The sequence below is a fragment of the Artemia sp. Qi Xiang Cuo genome, chromosome 9, assembly GCF_049724085.1.
Source record: "Artemia sp. Qi Xiang Cuo chromosome 9, ASM4972408v1, whole genome shotgun sequence".
NCBI classification, from domain to species: Eukaryota; Metazoa; Arthropoda; class Branchiopoda; order Anostraca; family Artemiidae; genus Artemia; species Artemia sp. Qi Xiang Cuo.
Genome location: NC_142802.1, coordinates 5,157,653 through 5,177,795, shown reverse-complemented (window position 1 = coordinate 5,177,795; position 20,143 = coordinate 5,157,653). Strand labels below are relative to the sequence as shown.

Sequence of the window (20,143 nt, the reverse complement as noted above, 5' to 3'; positions counted from 1 at the left end):
CTTAAAGACCTTTCCAATGGGGTTGTGGGGGGTCCTGTTATCCCAGAAGGCGTGGTTATTGGGTCTTTCAACTCTGATGAACAACATGGCTATCTCAAGATTTTCGTCAGACGATTTTTGGAAAAAAAGGGGTGGGGAGGGGTCCTAGTTGCCCTTAGATATTTGGTCGCTTAAAAAGTCCAATAAAACTTTTGACTTCCGTTAGAATGAGCCCTCTTCCGATATCCTAGGACCACTGCGTGGATCCAATTACCCCTGGGGAAAAAAAAATAAACAAACAAATAAACACGCATCCGTGATCTTTCTTCTGCCAAAAAATACAACATTCCACATTTTGGCAGATACGAACTTCAAACCTTTTTAGTAGGGTTCTCCAATAAGCTGAATCTGATGGTGTGATTTTCATTAAGATCAAGTAGTTTTTAGGGGGTGTTTTCATCTTTTTTTGAAAATCAGGAATATTTTCTCAGGCTCGTAACCTTTGATGGGTAAGATTAAAATTAATGAAGTTTATATATTTGAAATCACCATAAAAAGCCAATTCTTTTGATGTATTAAATATAAAAAAAAAGTTTTTTTTTAAACTGAAAGTAAGGAACGACGTTAAAACTTAAAACGAACAAAAATTATTCCGTATATGAAAGAGGCTGTCCCCTCCTCAACGCCTCGCTCTTTAAGCTAAACTTTGACTTTCTCACAAATATATTTTTTTAATGAAAAACTTTAGCGTAAAGAGCGAGGCGTTGAGGAAGGGAGAGCCCCTTTCATATACGGAATAATTTCTGTTCGTTTTAAGTTTTAACGTCGTTTTCAGTTCAAAAAAACTTGTTTTTTTTTATTTAATTTTTGAACGTTTTGAATTAATCCAGGGTTTGATTTTGGCTCACCGAACATGATTAATTAAAAGAAAATTTTCATATTAATTTTACTTTTATTTGGTTAAATGGCTTTCTCGAAAGTTGTTTAATTTTATTTACGAACGTTTTTATTAGTAATAAATATACGTAACTTACGAATTAACTTACGTAACGAACTTCTATATTCATATATTTTCATACGTATATTAGAGGGATCACCCCCTAGTCAATACATAGCTCTTTAAGCTAAAGTTCGAATTTTGTTCCAATTCTTTAAAAATTACCCCTTAATCACAAAGGCCGTTAATTCGAATAAGTAGATCTTATGATAGTACTAAAAAATTTTTGGCTTAAAGAGAGAGGCATAGACTAGCGGGCGAACCCAATCGTATACGTAAAAATTTATGTTCGTTTTACGTTTTGATGTTGCTCCTTACTTTCAGTTGAAAAACTTGTTTTTTTTTATTTAATTTCTGATCTTTTTTAAATAATGCTGGGAAATCCGACGCCCCCTTCATAGCAATGTCCCTTCCCCCATGAAAACTTCCTTAATGGAAAGGTCCTCCAAAATAAACCTCCAACCCACCCCACCCCCCACTCCCAGAGAAAAGCCCCCCTGAAAACGTCTGTATACTTCCCAATAACCAATACTATATGTTAACATAGGGTAAAGTTCATAAATCTCAGTCCTTCCCCCAGGGACTTCGGGGGCTTAAGTCATCCTAAAAGACATATTTATCCTATTTTCGACCATGCTGAACAAAATGGCTATCTCAAAATTTTGATCAGGTGACTTTTGGAAAAAAGTGTGCGTGGGAGGGGGCCTAGTTGCCCTCCATTTCATTTGGTCACTTAAAAAGGGCACTAGAACTTTTAATTTCCGTTCCAATGAGCCCTCCCACGATATTCTAGGACCAATGTGTCGATACAATCACCCCTGGGAAAAAAAAACAAAAAAAAACAAATAAACACGCATCCGTGATCTTTCTTCTGGCAAAAAATTGAAAATTCCACATTTTTGTAAATAGGTACTTGAAACCTCTACAGTAGGGTTCTCTGATACGCTGAATATGATGGTGTGATTTTTATTAGGGTTCTATAACTTTTAGGGGGTCTTTTCTCCTTTTTTCTAAAATCAGCAAAATTTTCTCAGGCGCGTAACTTTTGATAGTTAAAACTAAACTTGATGAAACTTATATATTTGAAATCAGAATTAAAATCTGATTCTTTTGATGTATCTATTGGTGTCAAAATTCCGTCTTTTAGAGTGTCGGTTACCATTGAGCCGGGTCGCTCCGTACTTACAGTTCGTTACCACGAACTGTTTGATATATTGGTATCAAAATTATGTTTCTTAGTGCTTCGGTTACTATTGAGCCGGGTCGCTCCTTACTTATACTTCGTTACCACGAGTTGTTTGATCAGGTTTACTCTCATATATATATATATATATATATATATATATATATATATATATATATATATATATATATATATATATATATATATATATATATATATATATATATATATATATATATATATATTATGTTTAAGAGGTAATTACTTGGCAAAAAAAAAAAAAAAAAAAAAAAAAAAAAAAAAAAAAAAAAAACGGTCGTCCTAATCCAGCAATTGAGACAAATGTGCGCTTGAACGAGGCTTTTACCTTACCCATCTATCCAACTACCTAGGACCAAACCGTATACCCGAACCGTCAACCAAATAGGAATGTCCAAGTCCATGCAAAGTCGTCATCAATAAATGTAAGTCGTTGTAAATTTACAAGCAAAAGCACCTTATATCTAGCAAAATATTTCCAAGTAGAACCTTCCATTTAGGGCTCATCAGAAGAAATACCACCTGCCTTAACGGGTTTCGAGGCTTTACTTTCTTTACCCGGCACGGTGGAGTCTCTACCATAAGATCTATATGGTAACCCTATATCAGGTAAAACCTGTGAAATACATGCAGACTAGTCAAGCTATTAAAAATTACATACAAAAAGTGTTTCAATGTTTCCTGAATAACATCCCAGAGGTCATTGACAGAGACCATTCTGGTACAAATGAAGACATTTCCATATGTATCTTGTATTGGTATCTGGAACCAATTACCAAATTAAAGATCCTCAAGCTTGTTTGAAAACCACTACAAACTCAAACTTCCAAAAAAGAAAAGCGCAAGAGAAATTATATTAAAATATCATTCAGTATTTCTTTATAATTTTTTGTAAATTTACCTAAGAGATCAGGATACATAAAACTAAATCTTTTGAATCACCAACTAATATTTCTTGTAGAAAAACCTCTTAAAATCAATTTTTTACTCAGCTTTTTATATCTATTCTTAAAATATGTATAATTATTGCATATATTTAAATACCTTAATACTCGGGAATCCCAAGCCAAATAAGTAATATTTGAATGTATATTACTTTCAAGGCATGGGAAACTAATTACTTCAAAATTAAAATCATCCGTTTTATTATATAATTTGAAAACTAATTTATTATTATTTGAAATATTAATATTTAAATCTAAGAAATGGTCGGAGTGTCCCATCCCATAACTAGGCTCAAGAATTAACTCTAGCGGATAAATATTTTTTTTACATCTCCATAAACCCCGCACAATTTGTTACTAAGAGATCATCCAGATATCTTTTACTATTTGAAAGGTAATATTTTACATTACTTGGACTATTTTTATTTATCATATATTCGTATTCTAATTGACTTAAAAACAGGTCTGCTATGAATGGACTCGCATTCCCACCCATAGGAATACCTACACTTTGTTTATATAAATTCCCATTGAGTTCTAAAAAACTATTAAAGAAAACAAATTCTAATAGATTATATGGCCTATCTAAGTTATAGAACCTTGAGTTAAAATTAATTCTAAAGAAATTAGTCAATTGGGCTTTTTTTATTAAACGTAAAAATTTTAAAAAATACAAGATTAGAAAAAAGAAAATATTTCTTTGTCACCATTTTGAATTTTTCGAATACTAGATTTAGTGACAAATTTGTATACAGAGTAGTAAAATCAAATGAATCGACTCTTTTAGCTGAAACATTCGCCAAAGAATCTATCACTTGTAACGAGTTATTAACACTCCAATATGGGTTAAGTTAGAAAATTTTTTAATTCCGGAGCAATATCCTTTAAATTTATTTCTAATTTCTCCTACAATTAAAGATAGATCAGTAGCCGCAATTCTGGTTGGACACCTTGCTGCCCCAGCAATAAAACGTGGTTACGGTGGATTCTTATGAAATTTTATCGTCCAATATAAGAAAGGAAACTGTTTATCATTATCATTTATTTTAATATTGAATTTTTTCAAAATTCTTTCTTCTATATTTTCAATTAAACTATTCTCCTCCATATGGGCCTTTTCGTATGTAGGCCTATTTGTTGTTTGTAACTCTTTTGATAAAATATCACAATAGAGTTTCTGACAAATTATGGCAAAATTATTGCTAGCTTTATCAACTGGTACAATTATAAATTCATTCTGTATATTAGCAATTGCTTGTTTCATATTGGCATTATAAAATATTGAACTTTTCACAGTATCTGTTGAATTATTTCTGTACATACTATTTCTTACACTAGTCAAAATCAAATTTACCCAATTCTGAAATCTATCTTTAGTAATTTTCTGCTTTTTGCACCAATTATCAACAAATAAGTTTAAATCATTCTTTAATCCCTTAAGAATGTATGCTGGCCTTACACGGTAAGACAGACGGAACTTAGCCCCCATTTTCATTATATTTTGAAGATCACGATGCTTTATAATGGACAAATCCCCCGTTACAATATGCTTATAAGTTTGATCCACATACGGTAAAAATTGCTCACAATTACAAATCGGTTTCCAATTACTCTCCCTGTCCAGTTTTTTAAGTATTGAATTATAAATAAAAATCATTTGACAAATTGTTTTTGAAAATTTATATGTTAAAATTGGACTACCATTATACACCAAATTACATGGAAGGGCATTCTTTACTTTCCGCTGGTTTAAAATTCCTGGCAAATTAATATCTTCTATTTGTTTAGAACCAAAATTAATAGACAAATATAATCTATTATCCTTATATACAATATTTTCAGATTTATTGTATTTTGAGCTAAATTTTTATTTAGCTAAAATACAAACTGCATCATAAATTAATTTATTTTTTGAGTTACATGTTGTACTATTTTTTGCAATCCAGAATACTTTTATTAAATTATTCCTTGATAACTTATTTGAATATTTTATTAAACAAGTCATTCCATTAGTCTCAAATATGTGACCTAAATCGATTAAACTGCATTTAAATCTAAATAAATCTTTTTATTATTTTTCCTATGTCCTCTTGGTCAGTTTTTACGTTTGGTTGGGTAATTAAAACAAGGGGACTCCGTTAACCCATCAATACAGTTAGCAACCACACTGGACATGTCTCCGTATTTCGCAACTCGATCATTTAGCCCAAAAGGATACGCGGTACCCAGAGCATGGATCCAATACTCTTCTTGTCTGCGTAATTTATTATTTTCAGTTTGTTTTGGGTTTGACTTGGTTATTTACTGTACGTTCTGTTTGTTTTGGGTATCATTTAGTTATTGATGTTGATCTGTCGTAGTTTTAGAAATTTATTTTCATTTTATTTCTGCTCGTTTTCAGAACATAGCTCTTTACGCTTCTTTTTAAAACTTTTTTTTGTATTTTTTTTTTAATTCATTTCAGTTCGTTTTGTTTTTTTACATAGTCAGGAAGGGTGTGCGAAAGCACAGGATGGATGCCCCCAACCCCCATTGCATTTCCTGGCTGAAGTACGACTAAGCAGAGATCAGCACCACCGGCTTAGAGATTGAGGGTCTAGTGCCGTCATACTTACTTACTTAGCCCTTAAAGTTTATACTCAATACCTTCTTTCGTTCTTGATGTCCCTGAGAAATCTTATTGACAACCAGTATCCAAATAGTACCTTTTAATTTAGTTTTAAACAAAAATAAACTTTCCGTGAAATTTTTTACTTTATACCCTATCCCCACCATAATATACCAACAAACTGGCTGAACTTAAATTATTTTGATTTAGTTCAATAATAGCAATTATCGTAGTAATAGCAGTAAAAGAGGTAGAAGCAAAACTTGTATTGTTGGTACACTCTTTTGATGATCTACTGCTCATGGTGTGTTTTTATTTATGTAAACATCCCCAAAATATTCCCCAAAGTGTATAATTTCCATTTTTTTTTGTTTTTGGTCAGTTGAACGACCCCTCATCAAGTTCTGAAAGTCTCAAATTGACAGAATAAGCCGTTGCTATGAAGTTTGCGATATGCCCTTTCGATATCCTGCAATTTATTTACATAAACAGTTCCTGGGGTATTGCTGATATGTCCTTTTGACAACCTGCATACACATAGTGTGTTTTAATTTAGTTCAGTTTCTCCCTCAAAATTTCCTGAATTTTTTGCCTTAAAACTCATAGCCATAGTAGTAGTTGCGGCAAAAGCAGCTGGAATGGTTTTAGCAGTAGCATTAGTAATAGTAGTAGTATTTGTAGTATTAGTAGTAGTAGTAGCAGTAGCAGTAATAGTAGTAGTAGTAGTAGTAGTTTCAGTAGTAGTAGTAGTAGCAGTAGTAGTTTTAGTACTGGTAGCAGTTGTAGTATTAGAGTTGTACTAGTAAATGGAGTAACAGTAGTTGCAACTGTATTACTAGCAGCAGTAGTATGCACACATTGCCTTTTTGGTCAGTTGAACACCCCTCTCATTATGGCCTAGAAGTTACAACTTGATACAGTAAGCTGTTTCTAAGATATTGCTGATACGCCCTTTTGACAGTCTGTATGCACACAGTATGCCTTTATTTTGCTAAACATTCCCCTCAATATTTCCTTAAATTATCACCTCATATCCTCAGCCTTAATAGTAGTCGCAGCAGAAGCAGTAGTTGCAGTAGAAATAATAGCAAATGTAGTAGTAGTAACAGTAGGAGTAGAAGTCGCGTGTAAATGTTTCCTTTTTGGTCCTCTTTGACAACCTTTATGTACATAACGTATTCTGATTTAGTTCACAACTTTCCTCAAAATTATTTGAAAGCTTCACCTGGTTATTCTAGATTTTTTTTTTTTTTTTACGCTAAAAGTCAATGTCCCAGAGACAGAAACTATGTGTAAACAACGGACGAATTGCATATGTTACAACACTTGCCCAGAGGGCTGTTTAGGGGGATTAAAATACCCAGAGAAACAGTGTTTGATCATTTCAACAAATCTGAACAAAATGGCTTTCTCAAAATTTTTGTTGGGTGTGTTTGGGAAATTAAGGGGTTTGGTTGCCCTCCAATCACTTTTGACTCCTGAAAGGGACACTTGAACTTTCAATTTCCAGTCTTATGAACTTCAAAGTTTGTAGGATAACTCCTTCCAAGCAATAACAATCTTTTTTGAAATAACACATCTTTTTCACTTTCACGGTTTTTACTTATGCATCGCTATTGCGCTGCCTATGATGGCTCAGTTGGGAAATAACGCCGTTATAATTGCGTTGAGAACAGTTTTAAGACAAAGCACATTTTGTAAGGAATGTGTTTTGATTTTGGATGATTGAAGCAAATTATACACTCACGGGATTTTCTTCTTTTTTTAACAAGAAATTGAACATCTTTATTTAAGCTTTAATTATTTTGTCTTGTGAGTAAAAAGCAAATTTTGCTCTAGTATAAATATGAGAGGCTAAGGGACGCGGTAATATCAAGTTTACCATAGTTGCTGATTATTTCAGTTCTAATCGTCTTTTTTAAGTTCCAAACCTCCACTTAAAGTTTTATATTTCTCAGGTATGACAAACAACTGAAAGTCTACTTACTTGGAGGTCCAACACTACGTAGAGACTACCACATAGCGACCTGTGACCAATTCTTTTATATGAAAGCTGGTCACATGGATTTACATGTAATAGAGAAAGGGGCTCCCCGCAAAATTACCATCAAGAAAGGAGAGGTTAGTGAGAGAACGTTTTTTTTTTTTTTTTTTTTTTTTATATGTGTTTTTACTATGACTATTTCAAAAGAGTAAGATGGTAAATCAATCAAAGGAAATTCGATGGGAAACTTGAAATAAAAAGAAATACCAAAAAGAACAAATATTACTTTGGAATCGCAAAAAAATCTGACATAGAATAGGTAATAAGCATTATCTTGCAACCTCCTACTAGAAATAACCTCAACTCTATGTGGAAAGGTTCACTTTGCACAAAATATTTTAATGAATGAAAAATACCTGTATTTTTAAACCACCCAGTGAAATAGTTATCTCAGCAATTGATGCATGGGGATATGTTTCTTATGATACTCCCAAAGGTGAACAGATCTTAGGCAATGTTGAATCCGAATCCAAAAAGGTTAACAGAAGTTTTAAACATTGAAATTCTTGGCTATTTACAAGAAGACAGTTACTTGTTTCATGAGTCATTTTGTCTCAAAATTAGTGTTACATTCAGCAACTCACATCTACCTAATTGCAATAAGTCGAAATTCTCTTTGTCATTTTCAGCCCTATTAATTATTGTATATGGTTTTCAAGCCAAGTTAAATATTTTTTTTTTATCCCAAAAGGATTAATCCTTCATCTTCCAACTGCACTTGAGAAGTGATTATACTATTTATAAGTAAACATATATTCTACATTTAGCTATATATATATTTTCTTATTTTAATGGGTTGGGGGGGGGAAGGTAGACGATTCATAGGTTTTCACGTTTAAGACAGAATTTTTCAATGCATGGGCAAAACAAAATTAGCACTGGAAATAAATTATAAAGCTGATAACCTTGCATCCATTTGTACAAAACTAAATGTTTAAAAAGCATCTGTTTCACATCTTTCTTTCTTCTAATTTTATTCAGTGTTATTTCAGAGGGGCCTGTGAATTTTTTTTACTTTTTTGACACGAAAATCAAATATATTTTCTATAAAATGCAACTTTTTAGTAGTTCAAGCTCCTAGGGTCCATTTGAAACCACATTAAATGCATTTTTGGGGAAAATGAATAAATAAAACTGTTATGAATCAAATGTTCAAATGGTACAATTCGATAAATTGCAACCATATGCATATGTGTCTTCCAATTGATTTTTTTACAGAGAATATTTTCTGACAAGTAATAGATACTTGGATACGATGTCTTTTTCTTAATCCTATTTCAAAGTCCCAATGTGTCAATTCCCTTTTATTTTAGGTGTTTCTCCTACCCCCAGGAATACCACAATCTCCTCAACGATATTCAAACTCTATTGGTCTTCGTGCAGAAAGAAGCAGAGTTGGACAGGAAATGGACTGCATTAGGTGACTAGCTTTCTCATTTAATAAGTTGGACTGTTTATTTACTTCGCTATTTGAATTACTAAACTGCTTGTGACTAACATTTCGCACACACGCTTAATCCATCCATTCTTATTCAGAAATTTCCTTCCTCTCTCCCATTAAATTTCTCACTTTCTTTAAATATTTTATGTTGACCACTAATCACTGTCAATAAATAATAGTCCAAAGAAGGGGAATCAGTTTCCATTATATCGTTAAGCATTTCTCTAGAAAATATGTTTCTTTGAAGAGATAATTCCAGAAAGTCATCATGTAAAACTAACCACTTTTCCAATCTTACTAGATTACACGTTATTTTCTGTTTCTCAAATCTATCCATTTTTACACTCTCACTGGCAAACACAGACTGTTTTCTATAAATTGTTCTCTTCAATATATTTCGCCCCCTGCTTAAAGAGTGGCTGTCAGACACTGGTTTTGTCTCTTTTCCAAAAATGAGGCAATTTTTCTCAACTAGCCCTCCCCTCAAACTCCTTTTTCCCCTAACAATTAATTAAAAAAAAATTTCCAAAAAATAAGTTTTTCAAAGAAAAGTAAAGAACTCCATTAAACAAAAAAAGAGCAAAAATAAAATCAAATAATCTACCAAGCGTGAAACTACCGCAAATCCACATCGACAAATAAATGAAATCCAAAACGAACAGAAATTACAATAAATAACCGAGTCAAACTCAAAACGAGCAGAAATTAACATAACTTGGGCTCAAAACCCTTATGCCTTTCCAAGGCCAGTTGCACTTCGATAAAAACCTTATATGCCCCCATTGCATAACTTATAACCCTTGCCTTGAAGACTGTGGGGGGAATGTCCTGCCCAAAGGTATAATTTCATGAACTTTAAACGTCGTGGGACAAATTGGCTATCTCAAAATTTTTATTGGATGTGTTTAGGGAAATGGTGGGCTTGGAAGGGGTTTTAGTTGCCTTCCAATCAATTTTGACCTTTAAAAGGGGCACTAGCCATTTCAATTTCGAATCGAATGAGCCCTTTTTGAAGTTTTTACGACAACGCGTTCTAGAAAAACCTTATGTGGCCCCAGGGCATAAATTACAATATTTTCCCTGAGGGCTGTGGGGGGTTGTCATCCTCAAAGACCTAATTTCCAGAACTTGAAACTACGTTGAATAAAATGGCTATCCCAAAATTTTTAATGGATGTGTTTGGGGAAAAGGTGTACGTGAGAGGGGGGTTAGTTGCCCTCCAATCACTTTAGACTATTAAAAAGGGCACTAGCCCTTTGAATTTCCAATCGAATGAGCATTTTTTGAAGTTTCTACGACAACGCTTTCTATAAAAAGAAACAACTTATATACCCCTTGGCATAACTTACAACACTTGCCCTGAGGGCTGTGGGGGAGTGTCCTCCTCAAAAACATAATTTTTATCTGAAAATCGACTACGCTGAAAAAAATGGCTATATCAAAATTTTGATTGGATGTAGTTCGGGAAATGGTGGACGTGGAAGGGGTGTTCCATTCATCTTCCAATCACTTTCGACTATTAGAAAGGGCACTAGTCACTCCAATTTCCAATCGAATGAGCCCTTTTCAAAGTTTCTACGACAACTTCTTCGATACCAAATGCCCGGCTCTAAAGGCAAAAAAATTATAAATAATATATTGTGGCAACATCATTCTTATATGCCCCCAGGGTATTACTTAAAACCCTTGGCCTGAGGGTTGTGGGGGAGTGTTCTCTCCAAAAATATATTTTCTATCTGGAAATCAACTACGCTGAACAAAATTGCTATCTCAAATTTTTGATTGGATGTTTTTGGGGGATTGATGGGCGTGGGGGCGGGGCCAGTTGCCTTCCAATCACTTTCAACTATTAAAAAGGGCACAAGCCACTCCAATTTCCAATCGAGTTAGCCCTTTTTGAAGTTTCTACAACAACTCCTTCGATATGAAGTGCCCTAGTATGGAAAAAAAACAACAAAAACAAAAAAATAAATAATACATTTTGCCAACATCGGTCTTTACTTAGGCAGCGCGATTGCGCTGCCTGTGACATATGATAAAATTTCGAGGTAGCCATTTGAGATAATCATAGGCAGTGCAACAGCGATGCGCAGGTAAAGAGCAATGTGGGCTCAATGCTTTTTTTAGACCAGGGCACTTCGTATCAAAGAAATTGTCATAGAAACTTCAAAAAGGCCTTTTCGATTGGAAATTGAAAGGGCTAGAGCCCATTTTAATATTCGAAAGTGATTGGAGGGCAACTTACCCTCCCTCGAAGCCCAATATTGCCGCACCGATGAGGGAAGACCGGCGGCGGTGGGGCCAAAAACAGCGCGCCACGCCGCGCCGCCGGTAAGATGTCGGTGGTGCGCCACCGGCGCGATCAATGTTGACCGCAAACATTAATGTTTTCATCAGTCTTTCTCAAATCACAGCTTAAATTTACAACAGATTCGAGCCTATTCATGAGTTCAAAACACAGTTCACAAGTCGCTGACTGGAAACTGGTCTTATTTGTTATTCACCAAGAGAAGTAGAAATCTGGTAGAAACGAAATGGCTGTGGCGTTTCAGAACCCTTGCATAATAGTTGAAGTATCTATTAGCTATGTATTCTTAACATAAATAATTATCAAAATTAGTAGTTTTTTTCATCGAGCATTGGGCCTACTGCATACAAAACTTCAAATACCGTATCACAAAATTCGTCAATTATCTGGGTAAAAACTTTCAATGCAATTTTGAACTTAGAAGCTCAATATTTCCATAATGCCCTTTGAAAATATTTGCTTTGTCACCTTTAAAACAGTTGAAATGGGTGACTTTGATATTGATCGTTTTTTTTTGCTCTTTTAGATTCCTAAAAAGCCTTCCTTGTATTAAAAACGGGTTTTAATAACAATTTAAAAAAAAATACATCAAGTATAAATCACGAAAATCTTGTTAATTTTTAAATTATCATAGGGGTTGGACAAATATGTTGTGCGGAGTATTTTTGCTTGGCTTCTTCCTTTTTTAATTTACATGTCTTGATTCATATTTCAAAACATTATCCAACTGTCGAAATATACCATACATAAAACATAAAGCAATATTTACAATACATAAAAGAACATATTACAAGCAGAAATATATGTAAAACACAAAAACACATCAACCTGTCCTACCAATTTTTTTCCGCAATCATTTATAATCATTTTGAATAGGATAACTTAAAATTTCACCTTAAAAAATAATAAGCATCAGTTCCTAATGACGAAATGTGGATGACCCACCTCAGTACTGGAAGGAAAATGAAAGTTATTTTCCAATCAATGTGCTAGTTTCAACCAATTAGCTTGGTCGAACTTAAATGAATTTATATAATGGACGATATCAGAAAATTGAACAGCTTTTCGAAGAGCATGCATAGCAATTCAACGTAATCTTGTATGATTCAAATAAGTTTCTTAATTATGATTAAACTAAAATGAAAACATTATGACGTTAGAAACTTTTAACTAAGGCAGTGACCGTTTAGAAAATTTTCTTATGGGCATACTTATTGAATTTCCTCTCTTTTAAGATCGTGGCAACGCGTGACGGGTAAGCTGGTATACTAATGAAAGTCCAAATATTAGTATGTGTAAAAAAAGGTATATTTCAAAATAGTGAGGAGGGAGAAAAAATCTAGGGATCAACTGGTCAAAAAAAATTCCTTCAGTCAAACTTAGAAGTCTATTCTAACTGTGGGATGTGGCTATAATTGTCATGAATAAATATCAACTTATCCACTTTGTGTGGATTGACGCTGCTTTCAATAAGAAAATTCAAAATATTATTATTTGAATATAATAATTCCCTATCCCCCCCCCCTATGGACACCACCTTGATATGATACCGTCTCTGCTTTAAATTAAAAAAAAAACATTTTTTGGCATCTCTGCTCTCAATAAAAAAAAATCAAAGTACTATCACTTAAATATAATAACTCCCTATACCCCCCCTCTGGATACCTGGATACTCTGGATCTTGATAGGATACCGTCTCTGCTTTAAATTTAAAAAATTAACTTTTTGGCATCCCTGCTTTCAATAAACAAATTCAAGATATTATCATTTACATAAAATACTTCCCTACCCCTCCCCCCTGGATAACATGCACCTTGATAGGGTGCCTTTTCTGCTTTAAATAAAAAAGAATAATTAACTTTTTGGCATCCCTGCTTTAAAAAATAAATAAATTTGACATACTATCATTTAAATATAATAACTACCTACACCCCCCCCCTCTGGATACCATCTTGATAGAATACCGTCTCCACTTTTATTTTTAAAAAATTACTTTTTGGCATCCCTGTGTTCGATAAAAAAAATCAAGGTACTATCACTTAAATATAATAATTCCCTATGCCCCCCCCCCTTTGGATACCATCATCTTCATAGAATAACGTCTCTGCTTTAAATAAAAAAAAATAATTAACTTATTGGCATCTGTGCTTTCACAAAAATATTCGTGGTATTATCATTTAAATATGATAGCTCCCCCCCCCCCCCCCCCTCTGTATACCACCTTGATAGGATGCCGTCTCTGCTTTAAATTAAAAAAAAATTACTTTTTTGCATTCCTGCTTTTATTAAAAAAAAAAATTCGAGATATTATCGTTTCAATGTAATATCTTCCTACCCCCCCCCCTCTCTGGATACCACCTTGATAGGATACCGTCTCAGCTTTACATTAAAAAATTATTTATTTAATCAAACAGTTCGTGGTAACGTAAAAAGAAGCGATAAAATTAAATTAAAAAATACTGTTTGTGTCAGGATTAAAAGTCGTTGAAAAGTTTCTCCAACATACAAATAGTAACCCATACTATGGATTCTTATAGAAAAAAACTGAAAAGATATACAATATTATGTTTTTCATGAAAAAGACTATGTCAATAAAAAACGAACAGAAATTAATTTAAAAAACTTTTTTCCACAAGACAAGATTTTCAAAAAAAGTAAAGAGCTCCATTAAGCCAAGAATTAGCACAAATAAGGTCAAATAGTCTTCCAAGTGGAACACTATCACAAACCACTTTCAATAAATAAATGAAACTCAAAAAGAACAGAAATTAAAATAAATAGTCGAGTCAAACTCAAGACGAGCAAAAATTATCATGAGTAGGGCTGATAACCCCCATGCCTTCTCAAGACCAGAATACAATTTGCGCTATACTGAAAACAAATACATTTAAAATAGTTTCACCTTTCTTACTTACATAAATGAAAATGATCCCTTATAGTCCCTTGAAAATGGGCTGTAAGTTACGTAATTTGCCCATTGTTCACATATAGTACTTGCTATTGACAAATATACGAAAATTCTTTAGCGGGGAATTTTTTGCAAGGGAATAAATTTTTCTATGGGGAGAATTTTCCATGGGGATGAAACTTTCCCAGAGGAAATTTTTACATAGGGGGGGGGGATGAGGGAGAGTATTTCCAGGAATTATTTGAAATAAAGGCCAGAAATTAAATAAAAAGAATTTTTAAGATTAAAGTAAAGATCAACATAAAAACTTAAGCGAATAAAGATTTTTCCTTATATGAAAGTGGTTGTCCCTTCCTCAACCTTTGATCTTTACGCTAAAGCTTAGCCCTTTGTAACAATTCTATTTCGAAATAATGTTAAAACACACAAGGGCCATTGAATTTGAATGAGAAGTAATCTTTAAATATTTCAAGATATTAATGTATAGAATAGGGATCGAGGAAGGGACAGTCCCCCTCATATACGGCAAAATTTCTGTTCATTTAATCTTTAATGTTACTTCTTACTTTCACCAGAATAACAAGTTGTTGTTTTCTTTTATTTTCCATATTCAAGAACAGCACTTAGTTGAGGTTAAGACCCTGGTGAGAAAGCACCGAAAATAAACGAATAAAAACATTTCAGAATATTTTTAGTAAATGAACCTAAATAGAATTTCGTTTGTAAATTAGGAATAATCGCCCTCTTCCCCATTAATTCCTTTATCATCTTATTTTGTTGTTCTGTCTTACTTCTTTGCTTTTTTTTGTTGGTTTTGTTTATATATATAATTTATATATTTGTTTATACAAGTATTTTAAAGACCTAACGTTCATGCTGGACATAATTAAATAACATGTCTTACTTCTTTGCTTTTTTTTTGTTGGTTTTGTTTATATATATAATTAATATATTTGTTTATACAAGTATTTTAAAGACCTAACGTTCATGCTGGACATAATTAAATAACATGTCTTACTTCTTTGCTTTTTTTTGTTGGTTTTGTTTATATATATAATTTATATATTTGTTTATACAAGTATTTTAAAGGCCTAACGTTCATGCTGGACATAATTAAATAACATGTCTTACTTCTTTGCTTTTTTTTGTTGGTTTTGTTTATATATATAATTTATATATTTGTTTATACAAGTATTTTAAAGGCCTAACGTTCATGCTGGACATAATTAAATAACATGTCTTACTTCTTTGCTTTTTTTTGTTGGTTTTGTTTATATATATAATTTATATATTTGTTTATACAAGTATTTTAAAGACCTAACGTTCATGCTGGACATAATTAAATAACATGTCTTACTTCTTTGCTTTTTTTGTTGGTTTTGTTTATATATATAATTTATATATTTGTTTATACAAGTATTTTAAAGACCTAACGTTCATGCTGGACATAATTAAATAACATGTCTTACTTCTTTGCTTTTTTTTGTTGGTTTTGTTTATATATATAATTTATATATTTGTTTATACAAGTATTTTAAAGACCTAACGTTCATGCTGGACATAATTAAATAACATGTCTTACTTCTTTGCTTTTTTTTGTTGGTTTTGTTTATATATATAATTTATATATTTGTTTATACAAGTATTTTAAAGACCTAACGTTCATGCTGGACATAATTAAATAACATGTCTTACTTCTTTGCTTTTTTTTGTTGGTTTTGTTTATATATATAATTTATATATTTGTTTATACAAGTATTTTAAAGGCCTAACGTTCATGCTGGACATAATTAAATAACATGTCTTACTTCTTTGATTTTTTTTGTTGGTTTTGTTTATATATATAATTTATATATTTGTTTATACAAGTATTTTAAAGGCCTAACGTTCATGCTGGACATAATTAAATAACATGTCTTACTTCTTTGCTTTTTTTTGTTGGTTTTGTTTATATATATAATTTATATATTTGTTTATACAAGTATTTTAAAGACCTAACGTTCATGCTGGACATAATTAAATAACATGTCTTACTTCTTTGCTTTTTTTTGTTGGTTTTGTTTATATATATAATTTATATATTTGTTTATACAAGTATTTTAAAGGCCTAACGTTCATGCTGGACATAATTAAATAACCTGTCTTACTTCTTTGCTTTTTTTTGTTGGTTTTGTTTAAATATATAATTCATATATTTGTTTATACAAGTATTTTAAAGACCTAACGTTCATGCTGGACATAATTAAATAGCATGTCTTACTTCTTTGATTTTTTTTGTTGGTTTTGCTTATATATATAATTTATATATTTGTTTATACAAGTATTTTAAAGACCTAACGTTCATGCTGGACATAATTAAATAACATGTCTTACTTCTTTGCTTTTTTTTGTTGGTTTTGTTTATATATATAATTTATATATTTGTTTATACAAGTATTTTAAAGGCCTAACGTTCATGCTGGACATAATTAAATAACATGTCTTACTTCTTTGCTTTTTTTTGTTGGTTTTGTTTATATATATAATTTATATATTTGTTTATACAAGTATTTTAAAGGCCTAACGTTCATGCTGGACATAATTAAATAACATGTCTTACTTCTTTGCTTTTTTTTGTTGGTTTTGTTTATATATATAATTTATATATTTGTTTATACAAGTATTTTAAAGGCCTAACGTTCATGCTGGACATAATTAAATAACATGTCTTACTTCTTTGCTTTTTTTTGTTGGTTTTGTTTATATATATAATTTATATATTTGTTTATACAAGTATTTTAAAGGCCTAACGTTCATGCTGGACATAATTAAATAACATGTCTTACTTCTTTGCTTTTTTTGTTGGTTTTGTTTATATATATAATTTATATATTTGTTTATACAAGTATTTTAAAGGCCTAACGTTCATGCTGGACATAATTAAATAACATGTCTTACTTCTTTGCTTTTTTTTGTTGGTTTTGTTTATATATATAATTTATATATTTGTTTATACAAGTATTTTAAAGGCCTAACGTTCATGCTGGACATAATTAAATAACATGTCTTACTTCTTTGCTTTTTTTTTGTTGGTTTTGTTTATATATATAATTTATATATTTGTTTATACAAGTATTTTAAAGACCTAACGTTCATGCTGGACATAATTAAATAACATGTCTTACTTCTTTGCTTTTTTTTGTTGGTTTTGTTTATATATATAATTTATATATTTGTTTATACAAGTATTTTAAAGGCCTAACGTTCATGCTGGACATAATTAAATAACATGTCTTACTTCTTTGATTTTTTTTGTTGGTTTTGTTTATATATATAATTTATATATTTGTTTATACAAGTATTTTAAAGGCCTAACGTTCATGCTGGACATAATTAAATAACATGTCTTACTTCTTTGCTTTTTTTTGTTGGTTTTGTTTATATATATAATTTATATATTTGTTTATACAAGTATTTTAAAGGCCTAACGTTCATGCTGGACATAATTAAATAACATGTCTTACTTCTTTGCTTTTTTTTGTTGGTTTTGTTTATATATATAATTTATATATTTGTTTATACAAGTATTTTAAAGGCCTAACGTTCATGCTGGACATAATTAAATAACATGTCTTACTTCTTTGCTTTTTTTTGTTGGTTTTGTTTATATATATAATTTATATATTTGTTTATACAATTATTTTAAAGGCCTAACGTTCATGCTGGACATAATTATATAACATATCATTAAATAACAATACTTAACTATTAAAATAACACAATAAAAAAATAACATTGTAATTGATGATCCAATAATGTAACGACTACAAATTTTTTTTAAAATAACGTGTTTTAATAGAATTAACTTAATTACAAATTGCTTGGTATCTTTAGTTATTATCAAGTTCAAAAAGGAGAAAAAATCAGAATTCCTCAGAATAGTGCATTTCCAAATATAAGCCGAATAATTTGACAGCTGGTTTGTTTAATATTGGTTTTTCAAAATTATGGCTTCCAGAACAATACGTCAAAACCTTAGTTCATTGTAAATTTTCTTATTACCTTAATAAATAAACATTGAAACAGTTTGTTAAGCTCATTTGTAGAAGTTGGCTGCCGTTTTATCGGTAGTATAGGATGTCAGATATAAGAGCATGGTTCGTTAAATTAGTGTTCTTGAGATAGAATTTTTTATATACCAATATTAGTTTTTTAAATTTAACTTTCTTTTGGTTTGATACTGTAGGTCCGATACGTTTCTGATTCGGGTCTTTTGTGAAAAATAGCCTTTTCAACATTTCAAAATTGGCAATTGGGGTTTCAAGGACATTACACTGAGAACATTTTTATCGAAAATTAAGTCATGTTCAATAATTAAATTACCTTAACAATTACCTTAATAAATAAACAATGGTACAGTTTTTAAGCTCATTTGTAGAAGTTAGCCGCCGCTTTATCGCTAAGACAGGATGTCAGATCTAAGAGTATGGTTCGACAAATTTGTGTCTTTGAGATATAGTGTTTTTTTTTTATACCAACAATATGTTTTTTTTTTAATTTAACTTTCTTTTGGCTTGATATGGTAAGTCCAAATAAGCTTTTGATTTGTGTCTCTTCTGAAAAATAGCATTCAACATTTCAAAATTGGCAATTGTGTTTTCAAGGACATTATATTGAGAACATTTTTATCGAAAACAAAGGCATGTTTAATAATTAAAAAAATTTCAGGTTTTACACGAATGACAACTCTGGCATTCTTTTCGAAAGATGGTTCAAATACACAGAACCAAAACAGCTTCAATTGATTGTCGATGACTTTTATAATGCTGAAGAATCGAAAACAGGTTATTTCTTTTATTTTCTAATTAAAGCTCTTTCTAATCTAAATTCATTTGCTCGTTCCTGTAATGTGAATGGGGGCTACCACTTCATATATAGAATAATTGATATTCGTTTTGAGTTTTAATGCTGCTCCTTACTTTCAGTTGAAAAAACTTTTTTTTATTTATTTAATAGCGTTCAAAGACAAACCAAAGCGCTTGCAATTATCATCTGTGACAGGAAAACTATTTTAAAGACTAGCTACCGTCCGATTTAAATTCAAAAGTCATCTTCGTCAGCCATTGCGAAAAAGGGTCGGTGGGTCCTTGTCCAAGCAGGGGACCAGATGGTCAAAAGAGTACGTTTCATTGTGGAAATTGCCTAACTTTTGATGACTTTATTTAAAACTATATTTAACATAACAAACAAAAATATAAACCATGACAAGTATAAATCAACCTCCAACCCACTCTTACCACCACCTCCCAAACAAAAAAAAACTAACTACTTCCTCAAGAAATACAACTTTAATCCATTTTTAAATGTGGGATGTGTTCTGCCACCCTATCACTCACAGGAACCGAATTGTATATAGAAGGTCCAAGATACTTCAAAGTAAAACCATATTTCACGGATTTAATCTCCTCAGCCAAGTTATGACATCTTCTTGCATCATGATCATGAACAGAACTTCTGAAACGGTAAAACTCTTTAAAACTTTCTGGGATCAGATTATACATAATTATAAATAAATATCCCGGCTTGATAGTTCCTTATCTGTCCATCATTGAGTAAGCTTACAGACTTAAAACATGGATTGGTGTCTTTCACGTGAGGTTTCCCATAAATATAGAAAGGGGTATTTGGGTGGGGGTAGGAATTGCTCCCCCAT

At 31.6% G+C, this 20,143-nt stretch overlaps 2 protein-coding genes across 3 annotated transcripts in view; both read left to right on the top strand.

Annotated features, from left to right (window-relative positions):
- The window catches only part of LOC148948260 (uncharacterized), a 390,778-nt gene that overhangs the window by 287,181 nt on the left and 83,454 nt on the right, over positions 1–20,143 (top strand). The window lies entirely within an intron of this gene.
- LOC148948261 (3-hydroxyanthranilate 3,4-dioxygenase-like) overlaps positions 1–20,143 on the top strand; it is a 113,114-nt gene that overhangs the window by 89,833 nt on the left and 3,138 nt on the right. Inside the window, exons 2-4 of one of the 2 annotated variants that reach the window (XM_089094246.1) lie at positions 7,709–7,871; positions 9,108–9,214; positions 19,159–19,274. The exons of the other annotated variant lie outside the window; for it this stretch is intronic. Coding sequence (XP_088950372.1) covers positions 7,709–7,871; positions 9,108–9,214; positions 19,159–19,274 — 386 coding nt within the window. The remainder of the gene's footprint in view (positions 1–7,708; positions 7,872–9,107; positions 9,215–19,158; positions 19,275–20,143) is intronic. 2 annotated transcript variants of the gene reach the window in all.